General features: G+C 58.1%; 1 protein-coding gene across 1 annotated transcript in view; it reads right to left on the bottom strand.

The window, feature by feature from the left end:
- Positions 1–3,071: 3,071 nt before the first annotated feature.
- SND1 (staphylococcal nuclease and tudor domain containing 1) overlaps positions 3,072–15,509 on the bottom strand; it is a 410,758-nt gene continuing 398,320 nt past the window's right edge. Inside the window, exons 18-24 of the mRNA XM_033098795.1 lie at positions 12,574–12,715; positions 9,257–9,380; positions 8,406–8,475; positions 7,232–7,345; positions 5,531–5,734; positions 3,788–3,832; positions 3,072–3,674 (exon numbers count right to left, since the gene is read on the bottom strand). Coding sequence (XP_032954686.1) covers positions 3,609–3,674; positions 3,788–3,832; positions 5,531–5,734; positions 7,232–7,345; positions 8,406–8,475; positions 9,257–9,380; positions 12,574–12,715 — 765 coding nt within the window. The 3' untranslated portion in view covers positions 3,072–3,608. The remainder of the gene's footprint in view (positions 3,675–3,787; positions 3,833–5,530; positions 5,735–7,231; positions 7,346–8,405; positions 8,476–9,256; positions 9,381–12,573; positions 12,716–15,509) is intronic.

Consider the following 15,509-nt stretch of genomic DNA (forward strand, 5'->3'; position numbering starts at 1 on the left):
TACAAGTATTTCCAATAAAAAGAGAAGGAAGACAAACCAAGCAGCTCTCCTTCCTCCCCCATAAACAAGCCCTCTCCTAGGATGGGCCCAGGCAGGCAGGTGAAGCCAGAAATTGGGCGGTGGTCTGTGGCATGGGGGGGGGGGTGGGGGAGGAGGGCTGACACCCAGAGCCTGATCCTGCCCACCCCCCCCCCATTTCAGAGTTCCAGCATGGCGGCCCAGAGGGGAGCAGCCTGCTGGGGCAGGAAGTGACTGCAAATGAGGCTCAAGCAGGCTCCTCGAGAAGGGTGACAAGATACTAGCCAACCAAGACGCGAGTGCATCTTCCTCACCTGCTAGTAGCCAAGTATCTGGGGGCAGGGTGGTATATGGGCCCGCAGCCCACCTCCCCCAGGCTGCTGGCCAACCCAGTGTAAAGATTATACTCCTACGCATCTGAAGGACATTAATTATTAAAACACGTGCCACCCAGGGTAGTGCACTGTAATTAGGATCAAATGAAATTAGCATCCCCTTGTAATTAGGACATCAATAACCACTCTTGAGGCACCAGGTCTCTAGCCCCTCCCTGTTACTTCCCAACATGGGCTAATGGAAGAAAAGGGGTCCCAGGATGTGGAAATAATCAAACCAATAAACAAAGTGGAGGCAGCTGCGGGAGCCTTTCCTCCACTAGCCGCCTTCCATACTGGTCCTGCACACTGGCGGGGAGGAGGAAGACGAGGGCCACCGGGGAGGGGTCTCAGGCGTCAGTCCTTCCCTGGTGGCTAGGTCAAACCCTGGGCTCTGCCGCATCAGCCCTCACACTGGGAAACTTCCAGAGCCTGCCCAGAGAGCAGGAGTGCTGCTTTCCTGCCATGTTATAACCCCCCAGCTCAGCCCTCCTCCTGTGACACCTTCCCAGCCACCCGGCCAGGGCCTCAGCCCCTTGGCCGGGTACACTGGCCACGGCAGTGGCTTGTTATGGGTATTTCATCGTCTGCTGCCTCCTCTACACTTGGCCTGCACGCCCCAGAGAGCCTGTGGACATGGCCTCGGCACTCACTGAACCCAACGCTGTGCTGGTGGCTGGCTGGATCTTAATCCGTGCTTGGTGGACGGATGGATGCATTATAGGTGCTCAAGCGGAAAGGTGGATGGAGAAGCAGAATCTGTGATCCTGACACTGGGAGCGTACTTTGTTAACTCCCGCAGAGGAAAACCCTGTGGAGAGGCTTTTTGGTGCTACTTGCTCAAGTGCTGCTGCTGACTAGCTTCAACTGTGGATGAAGAGAGAATACGCCACTGCACCTGCACGCTCCCAGTGCCTCCTTAAATTCTGCACCCTGGCCGCCTGGCTCGCCTCGCCCTAGTCCCGGGCCTGCCCAGGACAGACCCCAGGAGCTCAAACTGGCAGAGAAGCACAGGGCTGGGGCCAAAGCCCAACACGCGAGCGGCAGCAGCACCTTCTGGCCTGGCAAGTACCCTGACCTTTGTCTAAACCAACCTGGGAAGAGAAAGGAAGTAAGAAGTAGGAAGGTTCAGGCCTCATTTCAATGGAGAACCATGGAGGGTTTATCCTTTGGTGCAGATGTAACCAAGGCACCTGTTAAGACAGTGAGATGATTTCAGACCCTTTCCCAAAAAGTGGGCTGGCATCTTGCCCTCCCTCCAGTTGTGTAAAGTGAATTCACACCGACCTGCCTTGTGGCCCCTGCCAGGAGGGAGAGAAATGGGTGAGATGGGCATTCTTTTCTCCATGATCAGCCTCCACAAGGGACCATGGTGAGTGGGCTTGCCTGCTGGGGGCAGGACGGCTTCTCCAGGAGTGGGGACAGATGGTGAGAGTCACACCAATTCATCATCCACACTCCTGCGGACTCTGGGGCCCCACAAGCACTTGTTCTGACCCCCCAGAGGGGCTGCGGGCAAAACTGCAAGGGTGGAGGGAGTGCAGTGGTCTCTGCAGCTGCGCTGACTCAGCTTCTCTCTCTTCCCCACCGTCCCCCTCCTCGGATCTTCTCCTTCTTACCTCTCCCTTTGACTAGAGTGCTCCCTGAGTACTGGAAGCATACATTCCCCCCCCCTAAAGACAGGAATCCTGGGGAGAACACCACGTGAACCCTGGGCCTGAACAGGTGGATGTGGGGGCAGAATTACCAGGAGCCAGAATTTTCTGGGACCCAGGACCCCTGGTTTAGGAATCAGAGCTGGCCAGCCAGGCTCCACCACCTCCAGCGACTTTCCCCAAGACCAAAGGACCGATCTTCCATGGCAGCTTAGGGTATCACCCCAGATCAGCACATGGGGCTGTCAGGAAGGTGTGCCCTCACGTTTCAGCAGAAAGTGTGTCTGGGAAGGACAGGGCCACATGGATGAGGCTGGGTGGGGGGAGAGGGGGTTGGGAGAACAGGCAGATCGTCTGGACACTGTGGATGCCAGGGGCGGCCCCCCACCACACACTGCAGTGGACACTCGTGCCGTCTCTCCTCCCTCGGGGGCCAGCAGTGGCCTGGGGTTTCTGAGCTCCACGGCCAGCGCTCCCTGGGGGACTGGGGACACCCTGTCAAGTCAAACGGAGCAAGAGCTAATAACCTGGAGGGACAGCTCTTGTCGGCTAGTGGCTCTGGCCCCTCTCGGAGCACCCCGTCCTCCAGCTCCGTCGTCCAGTGAACACACACTGTGGAGGGAGTGGGGCAGGGACCAGGGGCCTCGCTCTCCACCGCACTGTGCAGCCATTCCTCCTGGGAAATCGCCGCACTTCCCTGAACAAGACCTTCCTGTCCTTGCTGGGGCTCTGGCAGAGCTTGCAACTGCTCTCACTTTCGAGGGTCCTTGAGGGCAGCCACGTGCAGTGGGTCTGGAGAGATGTGCAGCCTTCTGCACGGTGGTCAAGGTATCAGGTGACGCCCACCAGGCCCAGGAACTGCTTGGAACTCTGGAGAACGGCCCTGCTCCCTCCGCCTGGCTCGGTTTCTGGGGCCATGGCCGAGCATGTGGATGACGACCCTGGGGGTAATTCAAGTGCCCAGGTCTCCTGGCTGGGGCTGTGGGAATCCCAGGCTCTGGGCTCCAGCATGACCGATAAGGGCTGCAGACAGCACGTACTATTTTATTGGGCCTTGAAAGCTTTAAATACAGAAAAGGGGCAGATGTGGACACGCTGGCATTTGAGAATGGACGTATCGGAGAAATCACATAATCAACAGCTGGACACAGAGCTGGGCAGAAGGGCAGCCTGGGTTGAGGTGGGGTACCAGTGGGCAGCTGGCCTCGGGGGCCAGAACTACGCCCTCCTTAGGACAAAGTCTTTCATGTTTCTTCCTGATTTGAGGACAATTTAAAAAAAACCCACAAAAACCCCCATCCAAATAAAAACCCGAAATCGGCTGGGAGAGACTGGAGGGCAGAGCCGGTCGTCTCAGAAGGCGACAGCCTGTCGCCTGAGCGCCTCCGGCTGCCCGTACCCCACCCCCCGCCCAGATGGTGCCCTACGAGACATTTCCATACACAGAAGCAAAGCTGGACCCAATCTACGCCCCTGATCTGGGGTCTGGAGCTGAAGCACCCTCCCGGCAGAGGAAGAGGTGCTGGCGTGAGCGGTGCTGGGGCCCGACCCGATTCCCTCCTTAGCGGCTGTAGCCAAACTCATCCGCGTCGTCAGCCCGGAAGTCTCCATAGCGCCACAGGTTCAACTGCGAGAAAACAGAACATGGCCCGTTGGGGAGATGGGCCCCGCTGGAACCCAGAAGACCAAGCCCCCCGCCCCCCGCCAGCACCTCCTGGGGCTCCTGAGGCAAGAACTCACCCTGGCGCTCTTGGCGGACTCCTGGGCATTCAGGTATTCTGTGATCTGGGGGGACGAGAGAAAGGGTGTGGGGAGGGGGGGGCAGTCACAACGGGGCAGCCAGTGACCCTGCGAAATGCCCAGGTAGGTGCATGAACTCCCCTGCTCAGTGCATCCCCAGCTGCCTCAGAGCAGGAGACAGTGCAGTCAGGTGGGTCTCTTAGCTGTTTCTTGACTGCTCGGCTGTTCCACGGACCTGAGCTGCTCTACCTGCTCCTGTGCACCTGGCCACCCATCCCGCCCCTTCAAGCCTTTGATAAAAGTATTGCCTTCTTCACGAGGCCGCCAATGGCCCCATTTAAAATTACAACCACACCTCCCACACACTCCCTTTCCTTCTATGTTCTCTTTTTCCATGGTGCTGATCTTCTAACATCCTATTTCACTGGCTTATTCTATTTATTTTTATTGCTCATCTCCTCATGCTTGAATGTGAGCTGTAATGGGCAGGAACGTTGTCTCTTGCGCAGAGATATGCAGGCCCTCAATCAATGTTTGCTGAAAGAAGGAACAGATGAATCCATGAACACGTTAGGGATTCATCTCCAGGGTTGGGCCAAGGAATTTTCTAGATTCCAGAGGCATTATGGGTAGGTGCATGTAGGGGACACGAAGATCTCTAGTTCTGCAGGGAAACACAGGCTGCCTCCTAGGGGCGCGCTCAGGATCCTGGGGCTTGCCAGGGGGAGAACCAGGGGACAAGGCCTCTCCTGCTCAGAGGAGACACCAAATTCCAAGTGAATGATCACCCAGCAGAAGCATCGCTGGAGCCAGAAACCACTGCTACTTGATGTGGGGAGATAGGGAAGGGAAGGCAACCAGGGGCTGGAAGAAAGGAGAGCAGGGGCACGGGGAAGAGGGAACATGGTTTCAGCCCTGTCACTCTCCTTCTCCTCTTGCAGAGCAAGTGGGGACGAGCTGGGCGCTGCCACCCTCTAATCCCTTCCTGCTGGAGGAGGTGGCGCTCCAGAAGGGCACGAGCCTGTCACCAGCCCCGTCCCTCGAGGGTGGTGTGTTGTGGGGCCTCGGTTGTGGCTCAGTGAGAGGCTGGGAGGACTTGGATGAGTGGGGAGCTGAGTCTCCAGAAGCCGATCCTGACGGTCAGCGCAAGCGGCTTCGCTAGGTGTCAGGGCCCCACCCTCACTGTCCACCCTGGGAAGCACCCAGCTGTCTTCTCATGGAGGGCAGACTCAGGCCTCAGAAGAGGGATCTGTAAGGTCACACATCCCAGCAGCAGTGGAGGCAGGACTCAGGTCCCGCTCGAAGCCCTGGGGGCTTTTCAAATAGGCTGCAGGGGTTTTGTGGCCTCCTTGGCGTTGCCCCCTGGCTCCGGTGGCACTGTGTGCTCCGAGCTGGGTATGGACTTGCATGTGAGAGAGAAGGAAGTGAGAATGGGAGAGAAAGCAAGACAGGCTTTGACCCTTTCCACGCCACCCCTGGGGGTACATGTGAAGGGAAACTTTCCGCTCCAGTTTGCAGCTGCATTCTCAGCCAAACCTGCAGCTAATTAATTTGGGATGCAATTAGCTTTAAAAACAAAAATAAAAAACCGAAATCCATTATCTTTCCCCAGCAGGAACAGGAGGATGGTGGGTTCCCTGTTCCCTCACTGGCTCCTGATGCAGTCCCAGCTCACTCTGTGACAATAGCTGGGGGCACACTGGGGTCTGTCCCCACAGTGGGTGCCACCCCCATATCACGTACCACTTTCTGGAACTGTTTCTCCTTGCGCACCTCCACCATGACCAGCCCCTCCTTCACCAAGCCCAGCCCCACGTCCCCCTTGGAATCAGCAAACTGCAGGGTGACGTGGGGGCAGCTGGCGCTCAGGTGCTCCACGTTGAGCAGGCACTGAGTGTTCTGGATGTCCCGCACCACGCTGTCCACGGCGTCTGTTCGAGCGTCCTCCTGGAGTGGGGACACACGCAGGTTAGGGCGGGGTCAGCCTGAGCAGGAGGTGGCCACATGGGCCCCTGGTCCTGACCGCAGACCTTCAAGAACATCTGCCGAGCAGGTGCCTGCAGCTCGCTCCCCACTAGGTTACCCTAAGGAGGGAGGAAACAGGCTCTGGACACCAAGTGCCCCCTCTCCCTCTGCGCACATGTCATCCATCCCTCTCCTACCCTGTGCACGCACCCATCTGCCCTGTGACCCTGAGGAAAAGTGGCTTTTTCTCACCCCAAACGACCCCTCCCCTCGCTGCCCTGGCCCCCTGGCCGCACTCCAGCACAGGGACCCCTCGCAGTCCCTTTCCTGCCCTCCCGGTCGGTCGGCTCAGGTTCTCTCAAGCTCCTGTCTCCCCAGCCGACAGACCGACCGCCCCTTAGACTATTTCATCAACATCTTCTCCTACTGTCTCTCCTCCTCCCTTCAGCAATTTCGGGAAAAGTAGAGAACATCCTGCGGTGCTGGTCCCACCCTTCCCTGTGCTCCATCGTGCTAGTCAGACGGCGGAGGCCACAGGCGCCCCCTCCTCAGCTGCCTGACCTCCCTGGGGCGCTGGACACTGCAGAGCAGCCGGCTCGCCCCTTCTGGAAGTTGGGTGCCCTGCAACCCCGAGCACAGGTTCTCTTCTCTGGAGGCACGTTCGCCTCGGCTCTTCTTCCTCAGGCTGTGAGAGTGCCGGCTTCTTCCCCTTTCCAGCGCACGTTCCACATGCTCCACACCTGTCCGTACCATGGATTGAACTCCTCAAATCCATGATTCTAGGCCTTATTTCGCTTTCCAAACTGAACCCTATAAAGCCGCCTGGAGCTCTCATAGCCCCTAATTGGCTACTTCTCATTCCCGTTATCTTGGCCACCAGCAACATATCCAGGTGTAGAAATGCCTCTCCCCTCTCCTCTCTCCATGGAACTCTGAGACCTCTCTCCCCAGGCCCCACTTGCATGGCCCTGGTTTGGCCAACACTGTTTCTAGCCTGGAATTTCAATTGCAACGGTCTCCCAACCATTCTTTCCAGTCTCCTCCCTTGCATGATGCCACCAGAAGTAACTTTCAAAAGCAGATGTGACCATGTCACACCTCTGCTAAAAATCCTGCCACAGTCCCTCCTAACACAAAGAATAAACTCCTGGCCAGGGCAGACAAGGCCGTGGTACCCAGACCCCGACTTACCTTTCCCTTCTCATATCCTGCCACTGCCCCCAAAGGCCCTGGGACCCGTCTGCCCGCATGCAGCGTGGCCCACCAGGCCGGCCCACTTCTCAGAATGCAGGGGCTCTACTATGCCCTCCTCTGCGGCACCTTCCCTGAACTTCCCTGGTCACTCCCATTTCCTGAGTCCTGTTACTAACAAACCACCCATTTCTGTTTCCATCTTCTCCTGTCAGCCGGTGAGGGCTGCAGGCATGGCCGTGTCACTGGACAGTCCCCTTCGGAAGGAGAGAAGACGCATCGACTCACGTCTTGGGGCACCTGGATGAAGGCGAAGGCGTACTCCGTGGCTTGAGGTGGCAGCACGCGAGTGCTGAAGGCAGGTGGCAGGGTACCCAGGCGGGCGGAAGGCAGGATCTCTCTCTGTAGAGGACACACCAGGCCAACAGCATCATATACTCGAGGTGCCCTCGCTCTTGGGGATAAGTCCCCGGGGCCAGGTCTGGGAATGTTAACTCAGGGACTCCCCACTCGCCCACGACTCGGTTCCACTGAGCCGTGTGCACAGGCTCCTGCAGTAGGTGGGTGGCTGTGACTCAGCCGCTCAACCTTGGGCTTGGTGTTGGCACGCTTGGTGGCTCCCACTAAAATAATCAATTTGATAACTAGACTCTAATCGTCGTTTCCATTTCTTCCCATTGCCTTCCCCCTGTGAGATGGGTCCCCGACCGCTTTCCACAGGCCAGGGGGCGCTCCAGTTGGGAGCACACACCAAGACGGGCATCCTGGCCTGCCGGTGGTTCTGGCCCAAGCGTGTGGGGCAACCCCAGCCTGGCGGGACCTCTTCCTTTGTGTATTCCCAGGTAGCACATGGGGAGCACGTCCAGATCTGGGCTTTCTGCTGACTGACCCTGAACTCTAGTCCAAGAGGAAAGTGACAAGCACAGCCAGCCACAGACACAGCCCAGGAGAAGCACGGTCCTCCCTGCAGCATTGTCTCCTGCTTGCTGCTGCCCACACAGAATCCCCTAGTAACTGTCAACAGATGTCCTGGCCCAGCCCAAGGGGCTTTCCTCCCAGCCACTCGGCCTCCTCGTGACTGTCCCTTCCCAGTAATCCTTGGTTTTGGGATGTGCTGGACATCAGCGGACGGGACAAACGCCACGTCGTGCCTGAGGACCAGGAGCTGAGGGGTGAAGGGCCTCCTGGGCCCACTCTCAAGACAGGTTGGGCAGAAGGGGAGCCGTGGTTGTGGCTGGGCACTCGTCCGTGGGGCCTGTAGGCCGCTGGCCAAAGATGCCAGTGTTGCCTGGTCACTGAGGGGTCGTGGCCCGTTACACACACAGCAGCGCCGCCCACCGATCCGTCAGCAAGGTGGTCCAAAGCTCAGAGGGCCCTTCGAGAGGGCAGACGGCCCTGGCCTGGGGGCTGCCGCTGGGGCCCCTCCCTTGCCTACCCCCACCTCTCGGCCCCCCACACTCACGTTGCCGTAGTCAATGTAGAAGACGTGCACTTTGGCAGGAGACTCGACTTTTTCCACTCGGGCCCGGTACCTGCAATGGCATCGTGGGCAGAGCTCAAGGGACACGCCCCAGGAGTCTCAATGGCAGGGGAGGAGCAGGGCTCGTCCCTGCCCAGGGCCCAGAGAGCAACCCATGGGTGTCAGAGTACAGTTCTCGGATTCTATCAAGGCCCAGCCTTGGGGCACTGTGGTCACCATCTAATGGAGTTAGAGCACAGCTGGGAGCAGAGGAAGGAGGGGGGAGCGCGTGGAGCAGATTGATGTGTCCTTGGGGCATAAAGCAACAAGACTAATGACTGGATTGATGTCTGCTGTTTAAACCCAGCACACTAAACAGCAGCTATAATTAGCCAGCAGATCTGTCTGGGAGGCCACAGCAGGGAACACATCCAAGTCACTTCGTCACCCTGGGAAGGCCATGGGCCCTACCCTTGGTAGATCACACGTAGCCTACGAGGGCTGCTGCTCATGTCTCAGACAGTCGGGGTGCAGGGATGGGCGGCTAGTCTGGGTCACTGAGACATTTTTCCTGTATAGAGTGGGGGTGTGTCGGACAGCCCCGGCTAGCCAGGGCTCCCCCAACAGAGTTTCCCAGAAGAGGGGAAGAGGCTGGCTAGACTGCAGGAAAATCCTGGGGTGACGCACAGGCCCCAGATGGGCTGTGGGCAATGAAGAGGGCCACCCTGGAGAGCTGGCCGAGGTCAACACCACCGTAGCAGAAACCAGACTGCAGAGGCAAACGCCGGAGGTCTAGCTGGTAGCTCTGCAGGCCGGTGCCCTGAGGACACACGCTCCGGGTCCCAACGGCTTACCATTCTCCATCTACAAATTTGGCAATGCAGAATTCTCCCCGACGGGGGGCGTAGGAGCCCTCGATAGGAGGGTGGCTGGCAATATCATTTCGCATGTTCTCCATCAGTTTCTCCAGCTGGGTGCCTGATGGGGAGGAAGAGGGAGCAAGACCAGGGTGTCAGGTTCTGTGGAGCCTCATCTCTGGAGGGGCTGGGGAGGCAGATGAGCCTGGGGGATGGGCAGGCTGTGGAATTCTGTAGAGCACCCGCCCGGCACTGGCTGGCCCCTATCCTGCAGGGAGGTCCTCTTTGGTCCCTGCTCAAGAGGTTTCATGCTGTGTATCTTCAAAAGCACAACAGTGACTTGCTGACACGTCACGCTTCAGAGGCACACACAGTCTTCCAATCCTAGATCTCCAATCTACTGCCCACGGCTGTGGGAGCCCTTCGGAACGTTCTTTGGTCAAGGAGGTGGAGCAAGAGAGTGGATGTGGAGCAAGGCCAAGGGTGGGAGCTGGCCAGCCCACACCCTGTTCCTACAAGGGCCACAGGAGGTGACTGACCACAGCCACGCTTTGCAAAATCTCCCAGCGGCTAAAGTGGAGATGAAGGATGGGCCCCATACAGCCCTGCACGAGGAAAGGGTCTCAGAATGTGAGCCCTGAAAGACAGAGCGATTCCGAGAGCAGGGCCCAGTCTCAGCATCATCAAACGTGGCCACTCAGACCCCAGTAGCCCTGCGAGATAAATTCTGAACTGAACTTCCTGTGCCGCCAGGCTGGGGTGCCCTCCTCATACGGGGAGTTGGAGTCTCCCTGCCTTGTTTCACTGACCTCGGGGCCCTGCTGCTTGTCTGTTTTTCGCCAGGTTTGGCGGCACACAAGGTCTCCTCAGGTTCCCGTCCTAGCCACCCCCACCCGCTACGCATCAGTCCCCAGTGGCTTCTCCTTTGCGTCCCTCCTGGTCCTGATTCCAGCTCTGTATCACACCCGCAGTGCCCCCCTCGCTCTCCGAGGTGGCCGTGTGTGTGTGTGTGTGTGGATTCCTCTCTCCATCGTCAGGGCCCAAAGCCACATACACTGGAACAGGTGCCTAACACACATCGGCTGTTGGTACACTTGTCAGTCGGCCTTATAAATTCCTTGTCTGGGTTTGTTTCTGCCACGACGCGGTCAGCTCCTCAGGGCACAGACCATAGTTCACTCGGCTGTTGACTCTCACAACCTAGCAGAACCCCTGACATGCGTGGTGCTTAAGCATTCAGTGCACTAAAGATGAGCTCTGCATGCGCACGGGAGGAGGTAGGTCCACTCCTGGGCCTCTGCACAGGCCACTGCCCAGCGTTCACAGCAGGGACTTTCAGGATGCAGCTGCCCTGCCCCCACCCAGTGGGAACCCTCTACAATTCTCCCAAAACAGCGTTCCTTGCCGAGACAGTAAAATTTCAGGGACCGAGAAGCCTCTACATAAGACTTGGTCTCCTTTTATTTTTATTTATTTTTTGCTCCAAGGCAACAGAAGCAGACTTTGCCTCCTGCAAACAGGCAAAGTCCTCAGGGAGGTCCTCACAGAGACCTGGTTGGTCATTTACAGCTAATGACAATGTTCTCATCATTTCATCAGCTCCTTCCCGAAGGCAGCCTTCAACGAGAAGGGAGACAGGAGGCGGTGTAAGGCTGCCCAAGAGGGAGGCTGTGTGTGCTAAGGTTTATTTCCTGGAGCCACCCAAGGACAGGGTTTTGTCTGGAGCCCACCACAACCCTCCAGGCAGCGTGCCATGAAACATCTCACTCCCTTCTCCAACATTCTACGAATACATGGTTTCTCCTTAGTTTTCTTTATTTTCGGTCTTGGCTACTGCTCACTGCAGCGTCATGGCTTCCTAGAGCTGCCAGAGACAGACGGGTGGGACCCTGGGCAGGCACAGGAAGCCCTGAGAATGCAGAGGCCACGTAGTCCGAAGCCTCGAACCCTCGAGCTGTCCCCTGGTGACTTCAGGGCCCTGTTCTTATTCCAGGGGCGTCCTCCCCAGCAGGACCCAGAGGCCAGGTGGAACCTCTGTCTGGGTGCTATGCCCTGGGCAAGGTCTCTGAGTCTCCTTCCTCCAAGCTCCCTGAGGGCCACTATTGCTGGCTCTGAAGCCCAGGAACAGCTCTCCTTCCTACCTGGACCAACACTGCAGGGCTCCTTCCCGTCACACCACCCAGACCTGGAGGCTGGACCCTCTCAGCTTCACTCCCGAGGCAATGGCTGGCCCAGCTGTCACCAGGATTGTAGCTGACCTAACCTGGAAGGCTCCAGCTCCATCTCTACCCTTCCCCAGCTTTTTTACCCTCCCACGTAGAGTCAGCCCAGGACTCCAAACAAGTCTGTTTTTCTGGGTGAAATGACATTGCCACAAAAGCAGCTGCTTGGGAAATATCATTAGAGAGGAAGTGGCTGAGCCGAGGCTGTTGGGGCCTTGGGTGGGTCTGGGGGCGGGGCTGAGGAGGCCGCGGGGCTGCACCTGCCACTTGTGGGGCTGTCTTAAGAGGATCTGGCTCCTTGGCCCCAGAGCATTTTCCTTTGCCGTCAGCTAAAATGCTTCCGTGTACAGGGTGGCAGGAGAGGAGCGAGGTCAGGGTGAAGGGAGTGAGGTGGGAAGCTGGGCCGGAGGGCCGTGGTGCAGCTGCTGAGAGAGCTGTCTTATTACCCTCTGTCCTTCAGAAGCCTGATATCTGCCTCGGGGACCCTGGGCACAGGATACACCACTGGAGGGCAGGAAGGAGGAGGAGGATGGAGAGAGAGGGTCCTTCAGAAAGCCTGGCCGGGCATGGCTTCCCCTAGAGCGCTGCCTGTTTCCATGGGAACTGACTACCATGCAGGGTAACCTCTAGAAGGAGAAACCCCAGCAGAGACAAGCGCAGGCTCTCCTCCTCCACCGCCTTCCCACGGATGCCGAGGGGAGAGGGGCTGGGCGGCGCCTGCTGGAGCTTCCTAACCACAGACACAATCTGTCCCTCGCTTCTTGACAGCCTCCGAGGGCTACAAATCCCCGTGTCCTGCCCAGCCAGGGGTGTCTGGGAGCAAAACCATGACCTAAGAGTCTCAGAGCACCACCCAGACAAAACCGGTTACCTCACCGGCCCTCAGAGGACCCGCTCAGCCCACATACTCCAGGTCACGAGATGAGAGCAGTGTACTGGGCCTGGGGGGTGGGCAGTAGCCGTAAACTATTCTGGGGAGTCCCCTGGAGCCCCCGGGCTGTGTCCTTCCCTGCCTCCCACCAAATGGAGGGGCCCCGGAGGCGTGCAAGGGGCCAGGAGGCAGCCTGCCTGGGGCTGGGCCTGAGTACTCACCGGTCTCCACATCCTGCACATAAAAGTGCAGGTCATCAGTGATCTCGGTCACAAACACCGGCTTATAGCTGGCCGAGCGCTCCTTCTCCTCCAGCACAGGTGTCACCTCCTCCACAGGCTGCTCCTCATAATGGGCCCAGACCTGTGTGTGGTCAGCAGAGCAGAGGAGGGGACTGGGAAGTGAGGTCAGAAAGGCCACCAGGAAAAGGGCTTTGGGGCAAGTGGGTCACCCCTGCGGTGAGTGAGTGAGTGCGGGGTTCACCGCAGGGCACTCACACCTCACTGAACTGAGCCCCTGGACCCCTCCAACCTTGGGCGGGGGAGGGAAGAGCGCTCTTAAGTTCTTCAGATCCCGGGGGTTCTGGCAGGCATCCGAAGCAACTGGGGGTTTTATTAAAAATGCAGGTACCTGGGTCCCACCCCAGGTCTACCAAACTACAATCTATTACAGGGTCGCAGAGAAAGCAAAACAAAACAGCAGGCTCCCTGGCGATTCTCATGTATACCAGAGTGTGAGAGCCTTGGAGACAGTGGTTCTGGGCCCCCGCTCCCCTCCCCCATACCACTCTGTAAGGGCCATTCTGAACTGTCACAGGGCCCCTGGCACTCCTGAGGCTGTGCGAGTGACAGCCCTGGGCCGTGGGGGGGAGGGCTCATCACTGTGCATGAACGCGCTTCTCAGTGACTTCTCTGTCCTCTTCACCTCAAGCAGGCTGCTGTGACCCCAGCTCAGACGCTGATTCTACCCTCCACCCTGCTCAAACTCTCCTCCACCCTTCCCTCTCCCTTCTTCCCTCAGCCCTGTGCTGTCAGGGCTGCAGCAGCTCAGAAGCTGATTCTCCGTGACAGCGCGTCAAGTCCAATCCTGTGGCTGGGAGATTATCCCAGTCATGAGGCCTGTCAGAGCAGGGAAGGGAGCTGGCTTTCCAGCTGAACAGCGGGAAGGGGAGCGCGGGGAACCGGACCACACACGGGGTCCCACAGGCAAACACACACAGGCGCAAGGGGTGATAAAAGTATCAGCCAAAAACGTACATGCTTACTTAGGTGTCAGGCACATTCTAAACAGTCTCCAAGTATTAATTCATTTAAATCCTCACAACAACCCTTTGAGCAGGGATTCACATTACTTCTGCTTTACAGAAGAAACTGAGGCACACACTTGCTAGAAGTAGTGGAACTAGGATTGGAACGCAGGCAGCCTGGCTGGGGCTTTTGGTTTTGACGGGGCCTCACTGAGTAGCGGGAAAAACTGTAGGCAGGAGGTGTGGGCTCTTGTCCTTTCATTTTGCCCTTTAATTGGCTGTTTGACTTCGGTCAAGCCATGTGTCCTCCGTGGGTCTCCTTTCGGTCCCTTTCAAATAAGGCAGTTGGACCATGTGATCACTCAGCTGACATGCAGATTCCCAGGTGGCTCTGGGAATGCTGGCGTCCCTGAGTCACCTTGGGTCACACCCACAGAGGCTGTGCTCTGGCCTTTAATGTCTGTCCTTCCACTAGAAGGGGAGGCAAGGGTCCCGAGAACTGGAACAAGCAACAGGGACCTTCCGAGCCCAGAGGGGGTCTGCTAGGGAGCGGTGGAGGGAGGCGGGAGAAACGTCACCCAGGCCTAAACTTCTGCCCCACACAGAGCTGTGCCCTCTGCCTTCTGAGGCTGAACCTGTGGGCCCTGGTCTGGGGCTGGGCTCTGACCCCAACACCTATCCCATCACCATGGCCACTCCCCTGTCACCAGCACCGAGACACCCCTACTTCCAGCTCCCCAGGCCTGGCGGCCACAGGAGAGCAGTCAGGACCTCAATCCAGTCAGATCAGAGCCTCGGGCAGACGCCCTCCAGGGCCCACCTGCCTGGATGAGGAAGGGAGTCTCTAGCCTTTGGACGTTCTTGTGAAAGGACCTGTTCAGTCAGAGGCCACAGTGCAGACCGCTGAGTACTCTGGGGAAAAAGCACAGTTCCTTCCAATTCCAAGGCCTGCATGCTGTTGAGGCTGAGGCTGAGGCTTTCCTCCTGGGCCCCCTCGCTGCAAGTTCCCCAGGGAAGTAAGTATTCAGGCCCTTGGAGAGAGGACCCTGCAGCTCTGAGGACTGCAGGGCTCCCACCGCCGCTTCCGTGAGAAAGACTGGCTCCTGAGTGGGCCCGAGCCTGGGTGCTGCTCTGGGCTCCCACCCTAACCCCACCCTCCTCCTCTCAGCAGAGTTGAGGAATTGGGAACAGACTGACGGGCGAGAGCAGAAACTGCTAATGACTCCTCAAGTAAAAGCGCCTCTGGCGACAGCATCAGGTTTCCTCCTCCGGGAGAGGGGGTGGAGCTTCTCTCCTGGCAGGCTCAGGTGGAAGGGAGCTTGAGGCCACGAAGGAGGTACAAGAAAGCCTGAGGGATGGCTCTCAGGCCCCTTGCTCCTTCAAGGAGGGCAGCAAAGGGGCCAGTCCTATGACAAGGTCCCACAGCTCGCTGGGCGGTAGGTGGGGAATAGTGGGGTGTACACTGCTGCCTCCTGAGGTGAGAAGACACCAGAACCATGAGGTTGCCAAAGGGCAGAAGACTCAGAGCCGCTGCTCAGATAAAGGAGCTTCATTTCTAAGACGGCTGGTTGGGCCCTTTGGATGGTGGAGCCTTGGGGAACGAGGCGACCAGCTATTTTCTGGGAGTTGGCTGCCAGTGGCCCCTCAGCAAGCTGGTAAATACAGCCTGGCCAGGTGGCTTCTTGGTGGGAAGGAGTCGCCCACACAGGCTTGGTTGCCCATGTCCCACCCTTAAACATGGGTGCGTTTTGCCCATACTGACTTATGTTGCCCTTCCGCAGAACTGAGGCAGGGAGAGGATAAACATATTGGCAAGACACCTGTAAGAGACGCGTGCCACTTTCCCAGAGCCACCCCAAGCCCTCTTACAGCTCAGATCGCTGACAAGAAAACCCTACTACCCCCCACCCC

The sequence above is a fragment of the Rhinolophus ferrumequinum genome, chromosome 26, assembly GCF_004115265.2.
Source record: "Rhinolophus ferrumequinum isolate MPI-CBG mRhiFer1 chromosome 26, mRhiFer1_v1.p, whole genome shotgun sequence".
Classification (NCBI taxonomy): Eukaryota; Metazoa; Chordata; class Mammalia; order Chiroptera; family Rhinolophidae; genus Rhinolophus; species Rhinolophus ferrumequinum.